Genomic DNA, 20912 nt, shown 5'->3' with positions numbered 1-20912 from the left:
TGAACAAAGTGAAACTTTTATTTTATTCATATTTTAATCCCTATACATATTTCTTTTAAATTTCTTTGGGCCCCCTCAAGATAAAGAAACTTTCATTTTATTTATTTTTAATCTATATTCAGTTTTTTTCTTTAAATCTCTTTGCGGGTCCCCAAGAGAGTGAGGCACTAAGCTATAGCTTGTTTAACTTATTCGGAAATCCGGCACTGATTATTTTATTTTATTTTTTAGACGGATATTTCTGTTATTTCATCTCTTATTTGGTGTAATATCGATTGACAATCAATTTCATTTGCTTTTAGGGAAGGTGTGGATCATAAACCTTGACGGTTCTTGTACGGCTCATGCTAACAAGGTTCTTTAGTAATTATTTTTATATCTACCGTCCAGGGGCCCCCACAAAGTGGGGCCCGGGGCGGGGGCACCGCTCGCCCCGCCCTTACGCCGCCCCTGATAACGTGCTTTCAGTCTTTCTTGACTTACATCTAATTGCTCTTGGACTAAGTCAGCAACGAAACAAAGGAATCCAAATATATCACTTAGCTCTAGCATCTAAGAAAAACGGCCACACATTTATTGTCAAATTTCATCTAGAACTTCACTGATAGAGTGCTTCATTTCGGCTTGTGCAATGAAAGGTACACACTTGCTTTTTCTCCAGGCATATATCATCATCTACAGCACACTGTCACTTCCATGCTCCGTTTTCTTCTCCTGCATATATGACATGCTTCAGCAGGTTGTCTCTCTGAGTCTCTCTGAATAAAAGCGTCTCATATCCTTAGATCGCACACATTTTTGGATCCAATCAATATATTAGAGTACTGCAGGGGCGGATACAGGGGAGTGAGAACCTTTCTTATTTTATGTATAAATAAAACCTAGCCCAGAGTTTGGAGCTCTTAAAAGTAGCTGTAAGTAGCAATATTACAACCCACCACCCCCCTCCCACAGGAATCCGTCCTGGATCCACACCTGGAGTACTGCAGATCAGAAACAAAGCAAGACAATCAAATTAAATATATGAAAGTTGGTAAGATGAAGACCTGCACTTCCTGGGATATCAAATGTTTGAGTCGAGTTCTCAGTAGTTCTAATGTTTCAATAACGTGATACAGGTAATTAGAAAGCATCTATACAGCTTCTCCTTTTGAACTCCATCGAGTATCACTTTCGCGTTTTAGATCAGTCTTCTCATACTTTTGAAGAACACTCCACTGATGAGTAGGTCTAGTGAAGAACATAAACATTCCGTCGTCGTTTAAAAGTAAGTGATTATGAGAATATTAACGTGCGAAGCGTCTATGCTAACAATATTCAAGGAATGATTATTGCAGTGAATGAATGTGGCAATAGGATTTGCATTCCGTATTAAAGTATGAGCTCAAGAATATTGATTGCCATTGTAGCGTACTTGTCATACACTTGTCGTTTGCAATCTTGAATGCCAAATCCATGATGCTGAAGTTTGTTCATGTCACCAGAAATGCTATAAACAGTCTTTTCCTCATAGCAATGAGATCAATAATACTATTCCGAATTTGAACATTTGAACTGAGTTTTACTGTATCTCCGCTAGTCGAATAATTTGCGACAACTGTTACACTTAAGAGCAATCAGGAGTTGAATCATACATGACTATTGAGATTGTGGAAAGTCAGTAAGTACAGCCATGCACACAACTAAGTGATCAAACAAGCATCACAAATCACCATTGATTAACGAGTAGATTAATTGATCATTTCGTCAGTTAGCAACGGGACCCCTTAAGAAGGCAGATTAGGTTACCGGAAGGTGTGCGCGCAGTGGGTTCCGAAGATGCTCAGCGAACGGCAAAATGAACTGCGTATGGGGCCACTTGCCCCGGTATCTTGAATACCTTGTATTTCTGGAAAGGATCATCGACAAGAGCTGGTGCCATATCTTCGAGCCAGAGACAAAACGAGACAGCTGTGCCCTCAGCAATTAATACTCACTGTTTTTTTTTTTTCGACGTCCGAGGTCCGATACTCATCGAATTCCTCGAGGACGGAAAACCCATTAACAGTGATGTATACTGTGAGACACTACGTACCCTACACAAGTCCACCGAGAGCAAACGGCCTCGGCTACTCACGGAGGGAGTGACTCTGCTCTATGATAACGCTCGTCCACACGTCTCCCAGGTCACACAATGTGTACTGGACAAGTTCAAGTGGGAGCAGCTTGAACATCCATCCTACACCCCGGAAATGTCACCCTGCAACTTCCATCTGTTTGGCCCACTAAAAAAAGTCTCAAAGCTAAGAATCCAATTTGAACGGCGAATTGAAGGACACAGTGGAGGGCTGGCTGCTGTCACAGCTATAGGAATTCCGGGAACAGGAAATCCTTTGCCTAGTGAAACAGTAGGATAGTTTTGTTCTCTTCTCTGGTGATTACTTTTGAACGAAGACTTCGATTATGCCCATAGTATCATTTTGTATCTTTTCATTTGAACACTCCACAAAAGTTGTTTCTCGATTTTCTTGAAAACTACGTGATAATTTATGTTCGAGCAGGTGTTTTTTTTTTTTTTTTTTTTTTTATGCAATTTAACGACTGAAATATATCTTATCTTTGGAGAATATTTTAGTTAAACAAGAATTTAAATTTAAAATTTAAAACAACGATGATTTTGGGTTATTTTTCATTGTCGTATTATGTACCGTTGTACTGCTAGTTTCCAGAGATGGCGTGGGTCATTGACCCACCATTCACCATGATCCACAACTCATTGTGACCCATTATGACCTTCGACTCACCGTGATACACTACTTACCCACCCACCAAAGCCGATCGTCATCAACTCTGGCCCATGGTCCATGTTTTCCTCTCCACTGACTAAAGATTCTACGCTTATAGTAAAACAAGGCTGTGAGTTTGAATTTCTACGGTATATCGCTACGAGTTTGAATTTCTACGGTATATCGCTCAAGCACTGCTGTTACAATATAGGTGGATCTAACCTTTACGATATAAAATGGTAGTTTGTCATGGGTCATATTACGATTAATTTTAATGTAATTATCATATATACGTAATTAATTCCTTGTTGAATTACAGATGCTTTTCAGTGGAAAATAGGATGAAATCTGAAAGTCTCAAATCAGGATAAAGTAGGCCAACGTAAAGGGGGAAAATATGTAAAATTCGACTGTGTCTCGAAAGCCAAGTAGTAAGTCCTATTGCTATTATTACAATTAGAAATATCAATATCCAAAAGTGCCTGAAGTTCTTTTTTCACTTCCCAAGTGTAACACTCCGATTTTGATAAAATTTGGCAGGTAGATACTACACATAAAATAAACGAACACGTATTTTTTTTCTGCGGAAAAACGGTTCTAGGGGGTAAAAGCCCCCACCCAAAATTTTGAAAGTTGACGTCCGAAAGGCAAAAGGCAAGTGGACCAAAGTGAACGAAATTGTGCACAGACATTGCAGACGTAAAATGAGGGAATACATGTTTCGTATTTTCCTGGAAAAGACGGTTAGGTGGGGCACGGCCCTCTCCAAACCTTTGATCACGAAATATCAAAAAAGTGCTATAAATATACCACATTGACTTGACACCTAGTCTTCCGTTTCAGGCGCTGCTATCGGCTGAATGAATTCAACTTCCTTTCGCTAATGGTCTCTCGCTTAGCAGCTGCTGAACCCTTATTGGCTCAGTGCGTGGGTGTGTCGGGGTGTGAGCTTTAGTTCGCATTTTTGCCACGGCTCAAGACATTTTGGCAGCAAAATAGTAACAGTATGTCAGATGTGTGTAAAGGACATGAAGAATTGTAACGAAGCTTTGTGTATGGACAATGCGTTAAAAAATAAAGGAATACTTTTTTTTTTAATTTTCTGCGGAAAAACGGTTTTAGGGGCAAAAGACTCGAGCCAAAATTTTGAAAGTTGACGCCCGAAGCCAAGAAGAAGTGGACCGAAGTGAATGAAGTTGTGCACATATTGTAGAGGTAAGGTGAGGGAATACGTGTTTCGTATTTTCCTGAAGAAAAAAAAAAACGTTGAGTGGACTGAGGCGTTGAGTGGCGGAAGGAGTGGACAGAAGAGAATGAAATTGTATATAGATATTGGATATGTAAAATAAGGCCTTTCCTGTTTCACAAGTGTCTCCGTCCGATTTCATCAAATTTGGCAGAGCAACAACAAGCACAAGCAGTGTGGCGTATTTTATAGTATTTCTGGAGGCACCTTTAACCCTTACAATGTTTTTCCACATAAACAAAAACACGTGTCGATTAATTTCCTGTTTGCTGTTGATGTGCCAAATTTGAAGCAAAACGGATAGGGACACTTGAGAAACACGAAAGGCTTTATTTTACATAGGGTTTATACAATACCTACACACAATTTCATTTGCTTGGGTCCACTCCTACCTGCGTTATTACGGTAATATTTACTTTTTTTTTCGGAGGGGGCCTAGGTCCCAACACACTTTTTCCGCACAAATAAAAGCATGTTTCATTTATTGTTTTTCACATTGTTCCTATAAGAAGTTTCGTTGCAATTCTCCATATTCTTTAGAAACTTCTGACGTATACTTATTTGCACTTTTGATATTTCGTAATCAACGGTTTAGAATCTCTGTGTCCCACTTAACCGCTTTTTAACAGGTTATCTTATTACCTTACCTTATTTTACAAACCCAATTACCTTATTTTACGTCTACAATATCTGTGCATAATTTCATTCAATTCGGTGCACTTCTTCTTGCCTTTTGGGGCTCAAATTTCAAAACGCTTTGCCCCCTAAAACCGTTTTTAGGCAGAAAATAAAAAAAAAAAACCGTATTCCTTTATTTTTTGCGTATTGTTCCTACACAATGTGTCGTTCCAACTCATCATGTCATTTAAGCACTTATGACATTGTTATTAGCACTTTTGATATTTCACGATCAAAGTTTTGGAGGGGTCTGTGTCCCACCCAAACGTTGTTTTCTTTTTTTCAGGAAAATACGAAACCTGTATTCCCTCATTTTATGTTTACAATATCTGTCCACAATTTCATTCACTTCGGTTCGCTTCTTCTGGCCTTTCGGGACTCAACTTTCAACATTTTGGATGTCTTTTGCTTTTGCCCCCAAAAACCGTTTTTCCGCAGAAAATTAAAAAAAAAACGTATTCGTTTATTTTTTGCGTATTGTCCCTGCATAAAGTTTCGTTGCAATTCTTCTTGTCCTTTACACACATCTGACAAAGTTATTAAGACTTTTGGTATTTCGTGATCAAAGGTTTGGAAGGGTCCGTGTCCCACCTAACTGCTTTTCCCAGGAAAATACGAAACCTGTATTCCCTCATTTTATGTTTACAATATCTGTCCACAATTTCATTCACTTCGGTTCGCTTCTTCTGGCCTTTCGGGACTCAACTTTCAACATTTTGGATGTCTTTTGCTTTTGCCCCCAAAAACCGTTTTTCCGCAGAAAATTAAAAAAAAAAAACGTATTCGTTTATTTTTTGCGTACTGTCCCTACACAAAGTTTCGTTGCAATTCTTCATGTTCTTTATACACATCTGGCATACTGTTATTTGCACTTTTGATATTTTATGATCAAAGGTTTGGAGGGGTCCGTGCCTCACTTTTTTTTTTTTTTTTTTTTTTTTTTTTTTTTTTTAGGAAAATACAAAACCCATATTCCTTCATTTTATATCTACAATATCTGTGAACAATTTCGTTCACTTCTGTCCACTTGTTTTTTTTTTTTTTTCTTTTCGGACGTCAAATTTCAAAATTTTGGGTGGGGGGCTTTTGCCCTCTAAAACCGTTTTTCCGCAGAAAATAAAAAACTCGAATTCTTCATGTGCTTTACACACATCTGACATACTATATTTAGCACTTTTGATACTTCGTGATCAAAGTTTTCTAGGTGTCCGTGCCCCACCTAACCGTTTTTTTTTTTTATTTTTCGGAAAATACGAAACACGTATTCCCTCATTTTACGTCTAAAATATGTGTGTACAATTTCGTTGACTTTGGTTCACTTGTTTTTGTCTTTCGGGCGTCAACTTTCAAAATTTTGAGTGGGGTCTTTTGCCCCCTAAACCCGTTTTTCCGCAGAAAATAAAAAGAAACACGTATTCATTTCTTTCATGTGTAGTATCTACCCGCCAAATTTTATCAAAATCGGAGTGCTACACTTGGGAAGTGTTAATTGTTAGATATAGTCCTCAGAAAGTAAATTTAAAAAAATGAAAAAGGAAGAAAAATGGAGGTGTTGAAAGTAAAACGTAGACAAATTCACCAGTGTTCAGAAGATGATGTCTATAATGCACTGAACAGAGCGGGTGGGTCAGTCAGGGTGAATCATCGTGGGTGGTGGGAAAGAGCGCCCATCAGGGGGCAAGGTGGGGCATTCGCCCCCCTCTAGAGGAAATTGTACTTCGGAAGATAGAAAACCCAATAGATTTTTTTAGAATAGTTACCGCAAAATTTGAGACTACATTTGAAATGTCGCTTATATATTCTATACTTGCCCCTCCCTGAAAACCACAACATGGGCTCCCTTGGTGGTGGGTGTCAGTTGGTCACATGCTGTTGACCCATGACCCATTCACAAATCTTGATTCTTGACCCACGACCTACTGAGCCACTCCATCTCTGCTAGTATCATAACTGAAAGCTTGTTGACGGTGTCAGTTTTATCTCAAGAAATGGCATACTTCTCGTACAGTATAAATTTTTATGTTTATAAACAAACTAGCAGCGTTCACCCCGCTTCGCTGCGGTCACCCCGGAACGCAATAAACTTTGTTACTTAGATAATTTTTACTTTTTCGCTTTCAAGTGATATGATAAAAACCATAGAAGATTGCAGTAAATGTTAACATTATATCGCCTGTCATTTATGTTAACCCGCCCCGCTTCGCTGCGGTCACCCCGGAAGTTTTCGCTTTCAAGTGATATGATAAAAACCATAGTAGATTGCAGTAAATGTTAACATTATATCGCCTGTCATTTATGTTAACCCGCCGAGTTACACGGTCATGCGGGTTGCATATAAATACGTTTATTTTTACCTATGATGAACTAACAAAGGATTTGTACGTTATGGACACTTGAATGGTCAATTATCTCAAGACACTGGTAATTAAAAATTAAAGTGATATGATAAAAACCATCTAGGGTCCAAATCCTAATAACCCCCCAAAAATAAAAGAAATTGGTTCAGCCGTATTAGCGTGATGAGGTAACAAAGGATTTGTGCGTTCTCTTTTATATATATAGATTACATTCTATTCCCTCGATAACTACACATGATATCTCCCGCATGTCATTTTATTTAGCTTAATAGGATCTATCCATTAGCTATATTTCACTTTTGGACATTTCTTTATTATTATTATTATTATTATTATTATTATTATTATTATTATTATTATTATTATTATTATTATTATTTTACTCATTGGTCTTTATTCTTATTAAATCTTTTTTTTTAACATGTAAACATCAATGTCCTTCAAATCCCTTGTTGGAAAATCAGTCTTCTTCTTCTTCTTTTTTCATGTCTAATGACGGTGTTTGTGGCATGACATAGTATATCATGAAAATCAAATCATTACGTCATCTGAGCTCAGAGTAGGCGTATAAAGTCACGTAGTTTGTCTTACATCACTTTTTGCGTTCGCTCAGGTTTTCCAGTTGGCTGAAATAAAACCTCATTTACCGAAGAAGAAGAAGAAGAAAAAAAGAAAAGAAAAGAAAACTTACATTGGGTCAGGGATTCCTTTGCCAAATTTTCCAAACACTGTAAAACTCAAAGCTGGTGAAACTGTTTTATAGTGGTGTAAGGCTTTTTATTGCGCTGAACATGCAGGAAAATATTGTCAGCGCGTCTAGAAGTGAAATCTTTCAATTTAACGTCCCATTATTCTGCCCTTTATGCAGTGGTGTAATGCTGGAATTTTTTGTAGGTATACGCTTGATCGCTTTCAAAAGTATAGCGTATACGTAAGACTACTTGCCGTATACGCACCTAATATACGCTCATTCTTTCGTAAATTTAAGGTGAGTATACGCTGGACCATAAAAGTTTTAGGTGGGTATACGCCGTATACGCCCCATTACATCCCTGCCTTTAGGCTAGAGGAAACGGATGATTAAGGCAAGTGAATGATGATAAAATAATTAGTAGAATGAGAATGTGGGAGGAAACGGAAGTACCTAGAGAAAACCCACGGACAAGATGTTGTCCACCACAAACTTGTTTGGCCAGAGATCGAACCGGGGACTCCACGCTCCGAGGGTAAGCACTCTACCACTGAGCCACCCCGGACCGTGCTCCCAGCACGTCTACAGATCAATAGCGCACGCAAAAAGGAAAGAAGTTGCAGATTGCAATCCCTTACCATATTAAGATATACAGTACTTTTTAGAAATTCGATTACCAAACTCCGAGAGATGACTCTTATAATAAATTAAAGAAAAGTGTTTTATTTAACATTGATCGAAAAATGCTTCCTTTCGAAATTTATAAATGAAAGGAAACATCTTCCGACCTATTTATTTATTTATTCATGACTTCTTTTACGTGGCTGCAGAAGTTAAGGCCCTGCAGCCTTGTCCGAGCACATAACCACGTGCATACATTCTTTAAAAAAAAAAAAATATATTACCAATTACAAAAGAAAAGTGTTGAACCACATAAAAAAGAATATACTACTTAAGTAAAAAATAGTTAAACACTTCAAAACAAAAAATGAAAATAATATACAAAAGAGGAAACCAGAAAAGACGTCTATGTACGAAAACAATCTGAAATAAAAAATTACATGCAGAAACCTAATTGTATATAGCCGTACTAGAAGTATGAACGCTTTTCAAACTAACATGGGCTACTAATTGGTTGTGTGTTCATATATGGGTAATTAATAATCTGGTACGACGAAGATGCCCCACGTGCTACTTGTATGCTTATCTAATTATCTTTACTTAAGGGAATTTACAGATTTTTAAAACTTTGGCAACTCTTGAAACATATGTTCTATTAGAACTTTTTTCTTTCATCTGATGTAAGAAATCCTCTCCTGGAGTTTAATCACGTAATTTCTAAACATATGTATATACAAAAATCCTGAAACGATATGAACCCCTACTTCCCCCTCTCATGATGAATTCTGCGTACGCTATAACTGGTACAGACCATTAGATATCTTCTTAAAGTAAAAAAAAAAAAAAAATGACTAGTGTGTGTACGTCATTTTATGCCTTACAACAAGTACAAATCAAATTACTTTGTTGAGTACGCAAATTGATTGGGGAATGAGAAGCAGAGACGACGACAGCTTCAATTTCTTGTTTGGAGCAAGAGAAGGGACAGATACATGTTTGGGGGACACATTTTCTTGTACTATTGTATTTCATATGTCTATTTCAAGACATTCATACTTGTTACCAATGACTACGCTAGAAGGGGGCAAGGGGCGGCATAATGTAACCCCTAGTTCACTCCTCGGGAAATTAAGCACAGAAGAGACTATTGATGAGCACCATAACTTGGAGAAATTTTCCTGAGAGAGCAATCATCAATATATAGGCTCTCTATTAAAATATGAAATTTAGCTTCCCCCTAGAACTCAAAACCGTTATCAATAATTTTATTACTTCCTAGAGGCCCCAGTTGGAGTTTCACGGAAGTTGGGACCACTATTAAAATACGAAATATGAACTCTTCCTCCTGTTTTTTACACTGTAATCAACATTATTATTTCTTCTAAGGCTTCCAGATGGAGTTCTACTGCACTAGGTCCCAGATAGCTACATCTTAGGGAAAAATGTTTTTTCTCAGATGACAGGCCAACAGAGGCATTTTAAATTATTTTCAGTTCTTCAAAATTGTATGATTGGCCCAATCCATACTTCACGACCTAAATTGAGGGTGCATTATTTGATACAACTTAAAACCTGAAGAAATATATAGCTTACTTTTTGGGCAGCTAATAGTAGACATGTTAATGAAATGGGCCCAGATCACGTTTTTGCTTTATTTAAGTTGTTTTTGGGATGTCCTAAACCTATTTCATGCTTCATTTACACATTCAAATTCGTAACGTATAAAATGGAGTAAGGAAGTTTTACTTTGAAGTGAGTCCTCCTCGAACGGTTAGCCTCCAGAGCTTAAATGGGAGGGGAATTGCTTTCTGCCCCCACAAAAATCCTTGAGTTTAACGTCCCACGATTATACTTTTTAGGCTAAGGGGTACGGAGATTAAGGCAACGGAATGATAATGTGAAAGGAAAGGGGGTACCCCGAGAAAACCCACAGACATTATGTTGTACTTGGCCGGGGGTCGAAACAAGGACCCCACGCACCAGAGGTAAATGCTCTACTACTGAACCACCGTGTCCCCTGCCCCCCACAAGTTACCTTGCTGGTACCATACTGACAAGACTATTGCAAATATGCCCGAAGAAAACCACTCCTATGAAAATGAACACCTTGAAAAGATATGAGAATTATTTTGAAGTTTATATTCCCAAGTTTCCCCACCCGGAAATTAAATTAATGGTTTTCGTATATTTAAGTCCCATGATATCGTAGGTTTAACCTATAAACTACGGGATATTTTGTTTTCAAAATATCCTGTTTCTTGTTTTAACTTCGTATATTACTAACTACTAACTAACTCTATGGCCTATGGAACCCGGAGGTTCAATGCCGCGTTCACAAAAGCTCTCCACTGACTTCTATTCTTAGCTAACTGCATCCAGTTTCTACTCTGTATTCCAATCTCTGCGAGATCCATCTTAATATTGTCCGCCCATCTACGCCTAGGTCTTCCTAATGGTCGTTTTCCGATTGGTCTTTCAGTCAAGACTTTGAAAGCGTCTCTACTTTCTTCCATTCTAGCTACATGACCCGCCCATCTAAGCCTCCTAGACTTGACGACCCTAACAATGTTGGGTAAACCATATAAATTATGTAGTTCCTCGTTATGAAGTTTCCGCCTTCCCCATTCCCATTCCTCTTGGGTCCGAATATTCGTCTCAGGATCTTGTTTTCAAATACTTTCAGTCTATGTTCTTCCCTCAGAGTAAGTGACCATGTTTCGCAGCCATACAGAACTACAGGCATGATTATCGTTTTGTATATTTTAAGTTTCAAATTCCTCGACAGAATTCGCGACGAAAAGAGATTTTGAACCGAATAGTAACACGAATTCCCTGCTTTTAGTCGACATTTAATTTCTCCGTGAATATGATTTTCCTCTGTTAATATTGATCCTAGATGTTTGAAAGTATCCACTTTATCAAAAGTATTATTTAGTATTTTAACGCATCCATAATTTGCTGTATTCCGGTCCCGACGCACTTCCATGTATTTAGTTTTCTTTGCATTTACTTCTAAACCCATGTCCCTGCAATCGTTTAATAAGATCTCTGCATTTCTTTCTATTGTTCTCCTATCATCTCCTATTAAATTTACATCATCAGAACTTCGTATATTTCGATTTCGAAATGGTAGTACAATAACTTTTGTAACATGTTTTGTTTCATGTGTCTTCGATAAATAGGAGTGAAGAAATGAATGGACTTCTTTGTAAACCCTTACGAAAACGCTTTAAATGTAGTATAAAGGTTAAAGGTAAATTACGTCTGTACCTCCGTAGTTTAAGGGTTAATGTTCCCTTTACAAAAATAAATGTATTCAACTTTAACAAAATGTGAAATATTATTTGAGAATCTTTATCTCCATTTTTAATACACTTTGATAAGAAATCAATATTGTTTAAAAATATGGTGTAATAAGACAATTAATACTTTGCAAGCAGTATCTACATACTGTCCTGTATGTATTCAATTTTTCGTAGGAGATTCTCCTTCATCACCAATTATGATATTAAACTTTCAACACGACGGTAAATCACAAGATATCCGTGGTTCCTGTACATATTTCTCCATAAAACCCAGGAAGTCAGGCGCTTCGTGAATTCTTCGTTTCACTTCGTTAACCGTGTTTTGTCTCTGTTCATTCAGTGGCACATGTAAAACTGCTGTAGATTTCTCCTGTACGAACTATAGTTGTTTACTATTAAAAAGAAAGCAATACAGTGTTGAAGGCGGATTTTCTGAATGTTTCCAAGATTAGTTTCCTCTACTATTTAGAGGCTTTAGTACAACTTTTCTGACATTCAGAAACGTTATGTACAAAATAGTACTTGTATGTATGAAATATTTATAATGTACGGTATTTATAGTATCTATCTATTAAGAGTCTTCACCCCGCGAAATTAAAATACAGCTAATTTTACATTAATTATGTGATATCTTCAAATAGATAAAAGATAATCGAAATGTGGAACAAGAGCACCCTAGACAATATCATTTTACATGAGAAACCGTTATCATGACTCACTTATCTGCTTTCGATTTCGAGCCATTTTGAAAATCGGCATTTATTTTCGCGTTTCTAAACGGCTGAAAACATAAAGTCACTAGGTGACTTGTGATAACGGTACCTCACGCAAAATAATATTGTCTAGGGCGCTCTTGTTCCACATTTCAATTATATTTTATCTATTTGAAGATATCATATAATTACTGTAAAATTAGCGGTATTTTAATTTTGCCGGGATGAAGACTCTTAAAATGCTATAATACCAAGTAAAAGCGACTGAGCTCCAACCTATAACTTTGGCTTTCAAATCTTTCATTTACGGTTGATTTCACATTTAACAAACATTTTGAGTATGTGTACTTTAAATAAATTAGTTAACTAGATCTTTTTCATAAAGTTTATGTTTTAAAATTATTGTTCAAAACCTTTGTATTTTAATAAGCCTTCTCTAAAATCAATGCACTTAAATTGTGCTTTCATCTTCCGAGTTCTTTTAAACTATATGTTGTGGACGTTTATATCTTTGTGGTCAATCCTTTCGACAATGAGACATCGGAAACTACAGGCTCTAGAAAGATGAAGTTTTCACTGATCGATTGGAAATTTTGTGTAGATTGTCCAGCTGTAATTGAATATTTATAAAAACATGGCCGTTATTTCTTTATTACATTTTAAGGGTACACTGGAAGCGTTGAAATTTAAAAAAAAAAAACTAAAGCATCATATCCTACGCATTATACATTTCAACACCACACGGTTGTATATAGGGGTTGCATATTTCTCAGGCGTTTATTTCATAGCAAATAATAAAAATGAAGGATATCCATTTCTCCAGTCTAAGATCAATATTTATTGTTTAGGGTGTTTTGCCCAATGAACACCATATATCACTGACATTATAGTTAATTGTGTGTGTGTAATGTATTTGCTTATTACATACTGCATACAAGAAGAAAGGAAACACTGATCTTACATGAATTAGAAACTCCAATAGGAAGCAGCCTCAAATCTTGCAAATGGTGCGAGATATTGAAAAAATCTCCTCTTTGTGGCATCCTTTGCCGAATTTATCAAGATGTCTTTCACTTGTGTCTGTAAAGGGACATGTACAGATGTTGCGAGGAATAACAAGATTCATGCTCGTATGTGAATGATGCGCTGTGTAGAAAGCACAGGTTAAGCTAGTTATATTATAAATATAACATTTAATACACAGAGTTTGTACGGTAAATTTTACATTATTGTTATAGAATAACCAATAAAATCGATACATCAATCAATAAATCACATCAAACTGAACAAAATGCATGTTTGAGGGTAAATTCTCATACGTAATTTTCGAGAAAATAGTTTAAAAAAAATTAAAACGCTCAAAACTATGTCAGTTGTTGTATTGATAGTTTTCGTAGAGTCCTATGTCAAAGTCGCGTACGCTATCCACACACTCATGAGTGACCTTCTCTATCTTCATTAGCCTAGAAGGCATAAATGTTCAACATGATGGACTTCATATCATTTCATTCTTCCTCCGATAGCCAATTCTGTACTGACGATGAGACAAACTAGATCAATCAAATAAGTGTAGGCATATCTCCTTTTTCGAATTCTAACGATGTTCTTCTAACTTGGACGACGTGCTACAATCTTTGTTTGTTAAAATATTGCATTTTATTGTAGTTATTTTTCCTCAGTTAACTTTTAATAAAATACCCCAGAAATTGTTCAGTTTATTTGGGGTTACCCTTGCGCCGCCCCAGCACCACATCTAATTGTGCATCAATGTAATCTACGGTTAAAAATAACGGCCATTTCACTTCGCCCAACTTCGATCCGACATTTTATCTAAAGTTATGTGCTGTTTTTGCATTTTTCCGACAAATTTTCGGATGGTCATAGCAGCGAAAGGAAGCATTTCCCAGGTTGGTCTATACTTTTTGTCTTACCTTGGTGTCAGGAATCATCTCCCAAACGTTGTCGGTGTTGTTTTGAAACAACCCTTGGATATAATTAATCTTCAATTAAGGAAATATTGGTAATAGTGAAATAACCCACAATAAAATCTTATAAGGAAAGCATCGCAACAAATGGAACGTTAGTCTATTAAGGGGATCTGATACCTCTTCGCTTAGGTTTCTAACTCTCCATTTGAAAACATGCAAATTTTAATATGGTAATTTCTAACAAAGTATTACAGGTAATGACTTGAAATTTTTAATACAAATACACAAGACCCATATAAATCCAACCACGGTCTCCAATTTACGTTGCGTGCGTTAGATTAATTGCAATATATTTTTCAGTAAGTTTGGCAACAGAGAATAAAAAGTATGCTTCAGAGGGGAGAGGGCTGACCATCTGTTCTAGCTGCTTTTAATGTGATTCTCACTTCTCAGTGGTTAGAATGGTCTAGACTGGAAGAGCCCAAAACCACTTCTTTCTTCCTTTCACGGTTTGTTTGTTTCTTCCACCCCCTGCAGTCACAAGAAGACAACTTGTTTCGGAAGTAGCAAAAAGCAAAACTGAATGACACCACGGACGGATTAAAGGAAGGGGCGGTCACTCCCTCCGAGAACATTTGAATACTTTGAATAATCGGAGTAAGAAACTAGAAATTGCGTAATCTTATAAGAAAAGTTTGTTCCGGCGGGAGCACATGTGGTTCGGATTCCACGTTAATCAGTAGGTCCACGTCTCATATAGCCTCGCTGCTGAAAGGGACGCTAAACTAAAATCAACTCAACTCAAAGAAAAGTTTGTTGAAGTATACAGATCAAGACGCATTTCAAGTGTCACAGCATTGTACTCTCCTCCCCTCCCCTCCCAATTCCCTTCTGAAGAAGTTCTCTTTTGTTTCTCTGTTCCATATTAGCCTTTACACTTACACTTTCACTATCCAGTATTGATTTTGACCTTACCATCTGCACAGTAAGGCGAGTAAGGTTTACAAGTCCTTCCTGCCCCTTTTTCTGCCCCCCCTTTTTATAAATTGGTAATTATAATAAAATTTATCGAAAACAATTCATCCCAACGATAAAGACTTATACACATTCATTATTGCAATCTTAAAATAAACTCGCCGTCTGTCGCGTATGCTAGCGATCTAATATATACGAATAGATGAAAAAATAGTTTGAAGCCTTATGTATTGTTTTTCTGTAAGTCCGAATTCATACTTGTTCCTATTGTTGCATCGACAAAAGTGAGTGCCGAATCGATTTAGGCTCGTTGGTCTTTGCGAGGTCCCTAAAGATGCAAGGCTGTGGGCAGTCACCCACCACTTGAAACGCCTCTGCACTAGAGGTCTGCACGTCCTTGGGCCTACAAAGCATGTATCACTTCGGGCCCGGGAGGGGTTCGGGCAGTAGCGTCATTTCAGATTTGGCTTGGGGGGGCAAGACCCCTTGATATATGTAAAATTTCGCGTTTTCACTGACTTACTACTATTCTATTGATAAAATCTATATAAATCTCAAACTCAGGGGGGGCGAATGCCCCTCCCTGCCCCCTAAATGACGCCCCTGGGTTCGGGCTGTGAATTTTAAAATATACAACCATATTTCTCGGACTTTTTCGGGCCTAACTTTGTAAATATAGTGTAAAACGATACAAATTACACCGTTCTTTCTGGAGGACTTTTAAAAAACAACTGCAAAATCAAACCTCGAATTGCTGTAAATAAAAATACAATTTTGCATTAATAATTAAGTTTCTGTAATTCGAGCTTATTTCGGGTTCATTTGATTATCACAGCTCAGTCCGGGCTCGGGCCTAAATGCTAAGACATATTTCGGACTCGAGTCGGGCCTCACATTGTAAATTAACGGGCCGGGCCCGGGCTGAAAATTCCGACCCGTGCAGACCTCTGCTCTGCACCCGCACACATTCCTTCCTAGTCCAGAAAATCTCCCCTCCGCATCGTCAATAATGGTAAATTTGTTCCTCGTATATTTGCTTATTATTGTAAGAGAAGTTCAAACCAGAACTCTAAAATTTGTTCGTTCTCTGGGGTAATGTGAGTAATGCAAATTAAGAAAGATATGTGTAATATACAAACAGGCCCGTAGCCAGCCTGATTGCTTAGGGCGGGCAATGATGGATACTGAGGGGGCAATGGCAGCGACTTCAAGGAACACAAAACTCTTTCTCTCTAATATATATATATATAGTTAGTTAGTTAGTTAGTTAGTTAGTTTTTGTTAATTGAGGCTCTTGTCGTTGTCAATGTCTATGTTCATTTATATATTTATTTATTATTTATGGAATCTATAAGAAAGTTGAAACACTTTATTATGCTGTTAAATATTACAACTATCCAAATCCACGACTATCAAATATCATCATTAACATTTTTTATTAAAATGATGGTGTATAATTCAATATATATTTTAATACACTAAGTAGTACTAAAAGTAAAAAAATAATAATTTATTTTAGGAACATTTATTAACTGTCATCTAAATTATAGTATTTTGGAACTACAATACTTTTATTACAAGTAGATTATGGAATATTTTATGGAATATATAAAAATTAAGAAACAACCCTGACATAAGTAAAATAAATACTTTTTACAGTCCTTATGTAAGTAATTACATCAAAAGGAGTTTACGTGAGCACTTCGCAAATTCAATTATAAACTGGTCTAGATCTAGTGCACGCAGAATATCTTTGTTATAAGCCAGGAGAACGAGGTTCGATTTTCTTTCATGTCCTATAGACAGATGTTGATGTCGAAGGAGAGCTGTCAGATGTGAGAAGCAGTTTTCGACCGTGGACATAGAAGACGGAATAATTAGAGCAGCTTCTGTAAGCATCTTTAGGCCCGGGAAAGCCTCGCCAAATTTTCCAATTTGTTTTGTGAGGTCTTCCAGAGATGATGTCTTGTTGATCAGTCGATTTGCCAGATCTATTTCCTGCTTCAAATTCTGAAGCGCTTTCCAATGCAGGTCTTTGTACTTTACAACATTACACAGAGGTTTTAAATTTTCTTCACTTCTTTTCTCGCTCAATAAGTGGTGAATGCCACCAATCACGGCTGTCCCTGTCTCACTGAATCTGCTCCGAATTTCTTCGACGGAGATATCGAGAACTTCGCAGAATAATATTTTCAGCTCCTTCTCGTCTTCCTTTCCCTTCTCCAAATTTATGCCTTCCAAATCAACAACCGAATCAGCTAAGCCACTGGGGAGTGTGCGTTTGCGTTTCAATGGTTGCTGAATCGAAGTGATTAAGGCATATGCCTTCATTGCATCGTGAAGGATATTTTCAAATATTCCTTCGTCTTGCTGGCAAGACCTAAACTGGTCCGTTACCGATCCTATTAACTTCACAGCGGCATCAATGTCCAAATCTCTTCTTGGTAGCAGTGCGTTTGTCGGTTTTAGATATCCAAGAACTCTGAACATGAGCTCAGTAAGGAAACAAAAAGTCTTAGTGGAGATCTGATATAGTAAACCGGTTGCTTCAACTTTCATTGACGCGTGTTCTTCACGGGAAGTTTGAATTGCCATCAGTACACTCAATATGTGAAATCTGTCGTCACGAATTACAGTCACTGTGTCAAGATGTCCAGTCCAACGTTGTTCCAACAATCGCTTTAAACTCCATCCTGCTTAATCTGTTGCAACGCGTCCTTTGCTGAAAAAGGAATATAGTTGTTGACAAATATCAAAGAACTCTTTCAGTTCAGGAATTGTGTCAATGGCTCTACAAATAACTAAATGTAATTTGTGATTGAAACAGTGAACAAACAAAATGTTCCTCTTCAAATCCTCAGACAAAAGAGCTTGCACTCCATTTTTCTGTCCACTCATGACAGGTGCTCCATCGTAGCACTGTGCTATTATCGTGTCGGTTTTGAATTTTACTTTTCTTAAACAATCTAAAATGGCGTTCTTAATGCTGGCAGCGCCTTGTTTGTCCAACTTCAGTATAGCTACGCAGCTTTCTTGCACTTTAAAATTCACAAGAAATCTAATTGCGATAGACAAATCTTCGATTCGTTGCTTGTATCTGGTTTCATCTGCAAGTAATGAACAAAATGTACTTTTGTTTGCTTTATTTACTATTTTCCTTTTAACAGATTCTGCCATGAAATGAATGATCTCATTCTGAATATCCGGACTAATGTATGTTGCATTGGATGGGATAGTTTTGGCAATTTCTGCTAATTTCGGATCTTTCAAACAAATTTAAGAACAAACCACTTGATTGTTTTCCGAGTTACTCACACCCAGAATCTCCCCTAAAGGACAACTGATTCACAGCCAAGAATTGAATAACTTCCATCACACTTTTCACATAGTACCTATTATTCATAATTACATCACTACACACTTTCTTCACGACCGTTTCGCCCGAGTCCTCACGTTTCCGTTGCTCCAAGTAGCAAGCCACAGCGTGCCTATGAGTTTCAGATTCGGCGTGACGAGAAAATCCCTTATTTTTCTCGGTTGCATGCTTCCAGTCTCTGAAACCATTCTGCACAAATAAGGGATCACTGTTTCTTGACGGATATTTCCGGCATGGGAAGCAAAAGGCAGCATCTAACATAACAGAATGCTCGAGCCAATCCCACGTTTTGCACCATATTGAACGAAATTGTCGAATTGAACCAGAAATGTCGGAATCTGGAAAATTTGCAAGATGCGGTTTTGTATCGCCAAGGTTTGATACATTGTGGAAATCAACACCAACATGGTGGAAATCAGATGTTTGACGTTTAGTTTCTTCTTGACCTTGGCGATACAGATGACCCTGCTTCTGAATTAGTCTCATTTTCGATAACTTTTGCACCAAAAAATGACTTGATGGATGCCTGCTTTATTTGGATGCCGCCTATTTATGGCGTTATAATAGTCAGTAGAGTAATTGGAAGCGTCTGACGAGGTACATTTGCCTGTAGTTCATTTTCTACTGTTTTTGTTTCCTTCTGGAAATTCACTAAGCACTCTGCTACTTATTATTGCGCGCAATTATAATGGTGTATGACGAAATCTTTTTAAAATAATAGGTTCGGTGTTCTGCTGCCGTCTTTATTTGCATATAAGGAATTAACGTTCTCTTCATTCCGTATATTTGTAAACAAATCGTGAAACAAATGGTTCGGGGCCACTCAGAATGGGAGATTATTGGGGGATTATTGAGTATATCTAGCAATAAGATAACTGTTGTTTTTCGTAGAATTATACGATACGTTCAATTTCATTTGTTAGTAGTAGTAAATGCGCGCTAAGTTCAATTCTATTTAGTAAATAAAATCACAAGATTTTCCTATTTGGGATTTGCTGAAACAATTTGAAACTTTTGAACAACGTCCATTTTAGAGCGGAAAAATCTTTTACAGCGGGCAAAAAATATTTTAGAGCGGGCATTGCCCGCTCTAGCCCCTCCCTGGCTACGGGCCTGTATACAAATGTCAGAAAACCTTGATATCAATTTGAATAGACCTTTTACGTAGTGTTTATTTTAGAAATAATAAACTTGTGCAAATATATCGAGGCATCTGAAATTTAATGTTAAATAGTGGCGAGTGAGCCAGAAGGGGCGTGCAATATTCAGTTAGTCAAAAAAACTCATATATGTAGCTTGAAAACTACTACTATTTAAACCAATATTGAATTAGACAAATTTGTAAAAAATAGGATAACTATAGTTGGAAATAGTGTGTGTATTTTTTAGGAGGAAACCCAGAAGTACATTCTCGATAAAATAATAATAATAATAATAATAATAATAATCATAATAATAATAATAATAATAATAATAATAATAATAATAATAATAATAATAATAATAATAATAATTTTCCTCACTTCAATCATAGGTTGATGCGCAAGAAGGAAATTTTAAAACTTTTCTCTTCCCTGGGAGAGCTGTTTTATAATTTGATAAGGTCTCTTCTTCGTAACTGCATCTATCCTTGGTCGGACCGCGGTGGCTCAGTGGTAGAGCGTTCACCTCTAATGCATGGCGTCCTTAATTCAATCTCAGCTTGCACCAAGTGAACTTAGTGGAGGACAAATACCATGTGTGTGGGTTTTCTCGGGGTTCTCCCGTTTCCTTCCACTTTCTGCATTCCACCATTTCCTTCATTTCTCAACATCACTAGCTCCTTTAACCTACCAGGCATAACTGTGGGACGTAAAACTTATAGATTTTTCTATCCTTGGTCTTCCACTTCCTGGTTTTTCTTCTGCCTTTTCCTCTATCAACCACCGCGGTGGTCCGATCGGAGTGTCGAATAAGATAGGCAAGCATGCTGTTTCTTCTCTTTCCTATTATCTTCATGATCTGTCGTCCTTCACTAGCTTCCTTTAGTACGTCTTCATTCCTTCCTTTATTATTATTATTATTATTATTATTATTATTATTATTATTATTATTATTATTATTATTATTATTATTATTATTATTATTATTATTATTATTATTATTATTAATCTTTCCACGGGTACATTTAGTGGCAAGATTCGCCCATTCTAAGGTTTTTTAAACTTTCGCTCTTGATTATAAAAATACATTATACATTATAAAGTTCTATACAAAG

The 20912-nt window shown here is 37.0% G+C and overlaps 1 protein-coding gene across 1 annotated transcript; it reads right to left on the bottom strand.

The window, feature by feature from the left end:
* Positions 1 to 17976: 17976 nt before the first annotated feature.
* Positions 17977 to 18456, bottom strand: LOC145670112 (zinc finger MYM-type protein 1-like). The gene has a single exon (XM_081738481.1). The coding sequence runs from the start codon at positions 18454 to 18456 to the stop codon at positions 17977 to 17979; it is 480 nt and encodes a 159-aa protein (XP_081594607.1).
* Between the last annotated feature and the right edge of the window lie 2456 nt (positions 18457 to 20912).

This window comes from Thermobia domestica, chromosome 14, assembly GCF_964235325.1.
Source record: "Thermobia domestica chromosome 14, izTheDome1.hap1.1, whole genome shotgun sequence".
Taxonomy (NCBI): Eukaryota; Metazoa; Arthropoda; class Insecta; order Zygentoma; family Lepismatidae; genus Thermobia; species Thermobia domestica.
This window is presented reverse-complemented; position numbering and strand designations above follow the sequence as displayed.

Bases quoted from the DNA above. Each gene is read 5' to 3' on its own strand.
- LOC145670112 (XM_081738481.1), bottom strand. From the start codon at position 18,456: ATGGCAGAATCTGTTAAAAGGAAAATAGTAAATAAAGCAAACAAAAGT.